The sequence below is a fragment of the Amphimedon queenslandica genome, unplaced genomic scaffold, assembly GCF_000090795.2.
Source record: "Amphimedon queenslandica unplaced genomic scaffold, v1.1 AMPQUscaffold_13461, whole genome shotgun sequence".
NCBI lineage: Eukaryota > Metazoa > Porifera > Demospongiae > Haplosclerida > Niphatidae > Amphimedon > Amphimedon queenslandica.
Genome location: NW_003546303.1, coordinates 335884 through 340708, shown reverse-complemented (window position 1 = coordinate 340708; position 4825 = coordinate 335884). Strand labels below are relative to the sequence as shown.

The 4825-nt window shown below is 35.3% G+C and overlaps 1 protein-coding gene across 1 annotated transcript in view; it reads left to right on the top strand.

The window, feature by feature from the left end:
• Positions 1–3906: 3906 nt before the first annotated feature.
• LOC109581099 (uncharacterized) overlaps positions 3907–4825 on the top strand; it is a 1748-nt gene continuing 829 nt past the window's right edge. The window contains exons 1-3 of the mRNA XM_019994877.1: positions 3907–4283; positions 4353–4449; positions 4667–4773. Coding sequence (XP_019850436.1) covers positions 4092–4283; positions 4353–4449; positions 4667–4773 — 396 coding nt within the window. The 5' untranslated portion in view covers positions 3907–4091. The remainder of the gene's footprint in view (positions 4284–4352; positions 4450–4666; positions 4774–4825) is intronic.

Sequence of the window (4825 nt, the reverse complement as noted above, 5' to 3'; positions counted from 1 at the left end):
TTTGTATATGAAATTGCATGTGAAGCTACTATTGCTAAATCAAAAAAAATTAGTCATGACTAACTAGGTTGTTGCCACACTAGTATAATTGAATCATCTCATAACGTATTGCTGCAGTTAGAACAAAGAATTTAAATCTACAAATGCTTCACTACTATGTTTCCACTTCACTTAGGCTTATACAAAGTAACTTGTCCTGGATATATGTACACAAAGGGCCAGCTTACCATTGATTACTTGATCTTTTTGATAGAATGAGCTTACCCAGATTTGATCGTATGGCTGAAGCATTTAAGACATTAAATGTTTCTAGGTTTAAGTCTCTTGTAAGAGTCAAGCAGCATGATGTAAATGTAAGAGAAGAAGAGCAAGGAAAAGGCATAGGGAATCTGAACAAGTTGCACACAAATTATGGGTTTAGCAACATAAGACATGTCACAGATAATGTAAGGAAACATTCAAATCATCTCGTAGAAGAAAATCAAAACGAGGTTCAAAAACAATTAGTAATACAAAAAGAGGTAAATTAAGTATAACTAATTTTGATCAAGGTTTAGGTAGTAAGTGTGGCTTATTAGCTACAGGGTCTGTGCATAACAAATGATAAGGTAATTGATCAGGGCAAATTAATACTTGATGATTGTGATGATGATCAGGGGCGTATCTAGGAATTGGGGAAGGGGGGTGGTGAGGGTGCGCGAAGCGCGCCGCGATTTTGGCCACACCCACTTTTACGGCGGTAAAACGGCCTTTTCCTGCATTTTCGTCAATTACGGGTGGGACCAAGATCATTTTAAGCAAACTGATATGTTACTGGTACTTCTGATTGCTCCTTAAAGCACTGGAAACTGCTGAAATCATGATAAGGGGGCTAGATAACTTTGTTAAGAGGCTTGGTAGTGATGCAAGAGTCCAGGAGTTCAGTAATTTTTTCTGAGCCCAGTCCTGAGGGGGGTGCTCAAGCCCCCTCAGCCCCCCCCTAAATACGCCTCTGATGATGATGATGATGATAGCTTATTTTCTAGTTCTGATGGTAATGATAGTATCATTTTGAATAGCTATGGTATTGATTGTGATTTGCAAGAGTTTATAGTCCGTAGTGTTAAATTAACTTGCAGTATTGAAAAATTTTTGCACCAGCAATCATGACTACTGAATCCTAGAAACCGAGAAAAGTCTCCTGATGTTGAGTATAGTAAATCTGAAGATACGATGCCTCTAGCAATAGGCAAAACACCTTCCAATGAATTTTGCTGCTTTATTGATATGGGATTATACTCTGGAGACTGTTAGTGCAGGTGCTGGTCCACTTAAAAGTATTAAACATGCTGAAATATCTCCTTGTATCTGTCATAAAATAAAAGGTAATGGTAACTGTTTTTAATGAGCAATTTCTAAAGCTGTAATTGGGACTGAAAGAAATCATATGCTAATTACATCAACTATTTGTACTTTTATGACAAACAATGCCTTAGAATTATCAAATTTAGTTTTGCTACTCGTGCCCAATATTACTAGTTAAAATGCAGCAAATGCAATGAGGGTACATTTATTGCATTAAAAATTAAGCCAATTTGGTACATGGGCTAGTGAGAATGAGACATTTATTGCTGCAACTGTATTTTGATTAAAGATTTATGTTCAATACTGTCAACACAAGAGAAAGCCTGTTCTTGGTATACATTTAAATCATTGTTTCATAATGAAAGCTGTCATTACTTATCCTAGTTTAATGTATACCTATTTCATACACATGGAAGAAATCACTATGAATTGGTTGACTTAAATATTGCATAGTGTTAACACTTTCTTAGTCACTTTATAATTGTAATATTGTAGGAATTAATTTATTTCAGTATATCTCAAACAATACCGGCGATGACATTACTTCAGCTTTAGAGGTAAATAACCATAGTCACATAATTTTCACATGTTCATTTCTTTTTCAAGGTGGGGCAGCAATATACTGTATTACATCAACATGGTGCTACATGGGGTCTCTAATATTAGATATAACCTAGAGATGTACTGTGACATGTACTAATTTGTTCAACCCTTGCATGTTAACAGGTTCCAGCAATATTCAACACTGACTTGTTGGTTAACTAGTTTTGCATATATAAGTGAAGTAATTCTATAGGTGGTGAAACTGTCTGTTTATAGTATGGCAATGTATAGGTCAAGTTATATAATACAATAGGCATCTAAGAAGTAAAGCGCAACAATATCTGAAACAGTTAAAAAACAATTATTTTTCTTTCATTAAAGCAACATACATGTAGGTATGGCTATAATAAGCTAGCAGATAAGCAAAATTATTATATTTGTTCTCCAAAATGATGTTCATGACAGACAATATGCTGTCACATCATTTTTAGCTAGTTGACATCTAATAAATTAATAAACAGTGAAACCTTAGAGTCCTTCACCACTTCCTTGCTCCCAACAGATACACTAGCAGATCTATAGCATAGAAAAAGTAATTCCATGACATACACATACATTACCATAGTTTACTTGATTTCCTTCAATAAATAATCCCAATTGATACTGATTATGATCAGATATGTTTTGTATCATTAGACCCAGCATATAGAATAGTAACTCACCCACATCACTTCGTTGAGGTATTGTTGATGGGTATTCTTTCATGACTTAATCCTAAAGACAAAAATAAGTAAGTAGAAAAAACATACCTCTCTTTATCAATGGTGAACATGCGGCAGTTCATTAAGACAACATCCGAACACCCTAAAGGAAGAACAAGGATAAATAAACATAGGGATAACCAACTCACAACAAGGAGTATCTGGTCCTGTGTACATGGTACAATAGCTGGCCTGACTATATATATGAAAAGGAAAAAAGCAATCCTAAAAAAAGATTGAAGTAATTATAGGGAATATCATATTAGTATTGTGAGTGTGTACCCTTGCCACAACAAAATTACAATTTGCTTGGTTAGAATTGTCACATAGCTAAGGTTGCTATAGCCATATTGTTCCATAAACATTATGCTTTTTTAAAGTGGCAAATCTAACTTACACTGCATATCATACAGTAGAATGTTCTAGAATGTGGAAAGAGCATGTTCAGAGAGTAGGGTGATTATTTAGTGTGAGACATAAAATACTGAGTAGCTAAGGCAAGTGTGACACATTAAATAGTGAGTAGCTAATGCCTATTGTGAGACGTTAAATAGTGAGTAGCTTAGTGCTATTGTGAGACAAAATAGTGAGTAGCTAAGGGCTCGTGTGAGACAATAAATAGTAAGGCGCGAATGGCTAGTGTGAGACATTAAATAGTGATTTATAGCTAATGGCTAGTGTGAGACATTAAACAGTGAATTATAGCTAATAGCAAGTGCGAGACATTAAACGGTTAATTATAGCTAAGGGCTAGCGTGAGACATTAAATAGTGAGTAGATACGGGATAGCATACTGAAGCAGAAAGATATGCAGACTCATGGAATTATTCATTCACATCTTACCATCATCTTCATCCGTGTCCAATCTCTCATCTGTCTTATCTCAAGAAGATTCAAGCTCTTCATAATCAACCTCAGGGACACTGCGTTTTGTACTACTCCTGGCTCTAATTGGACTCCGGCTATGGTAGCTTGATGAGCAAGAATCAAAAAGTGGCTGTGGAATCTTCTGGAAAATGTGAACCTCAAACCCTCCAATATTATGCTCAGACTTGGGGCTAAAACTAAAACAAGTTAATAAGAAAAAAAAATACTATTGGAACTTACACATCACAATGCATGGCATGGGGTACACATTACGAATATGTCTTGACAAACTCAAGCAAGTACTGTAGTGAATGCCTTTCAGGAGCTGTTATCTACGGAAGCCGATCGCGACATTTCCGTTCACTTACGTTTTCGTATTTTCTTTGCACGTGCACGTTGCACTTGGGCAGCTGAACATGGGTGTGAATACAAAGTCACGTGAACCTACACGTGACATTAAGGTGTGGCTAATTGGCAGTTTGGCACGTGCATAACCATCTGTCAAAATTGTAAATAGCTGTCTGTTTAGTGTTTACTCCAGTGTGCAAAACTGCAAATTCAAAAGCGAAAAGGCGGATGGAACAGGATTTTTTGACGTCTTTGAAAGGTGCCGGTATCACTACTGTCACTAGTGATATCTTAAAAGAAGAACATATATTGAACTTTGATGTCTTCGCCTCCCTTGAAGAGGAGCACTTTACTGTTCTTCGTAGCAAAATCAAAATTGGTCAGCACGCTCTATTATTACGTTTGTGGCATCAAAGAAATGTAAGTGTATAATTGTATTATTATTATTATTATTATTATTATTATCATCATCATTACTGGCAACCACAGAGAATGGAGAGAAGTTCTGAGAATCCTCTTTCTCCAACACCATCTACCGCTTCTTCATCTCTGATGGCCGTAAAGTCCCCATCTCCTGCTGTTCGTGGTATGTTTTATTATTATTATCATTATTAAAAAACATCTGACGTTATGATATTGTAATCTCCCTGTCTCTCGCTCACCTTTCAGAAATTAGTAATTTTAGTATTAATTGCCATCTGTCACTAATAAACTTCCTAGTTCTAATTTATAATAATGTTATTTTTAATAATGTTATTTTTCAGTACAGATCATAATAATAATTTTAATATTAATTAAAATAGATGAATCTATTCGAGACAATATTAAAGAACTTGCTGATTTATATAAGAAAAGAGGCTCAGGGATGCCACAACAGAATGTTAAGGGTGGCGATCTAAGGAGAATGACAGTAATGATTGTATTTATTTCTTTTTACTGCATTACAATTTTTAGATTATACT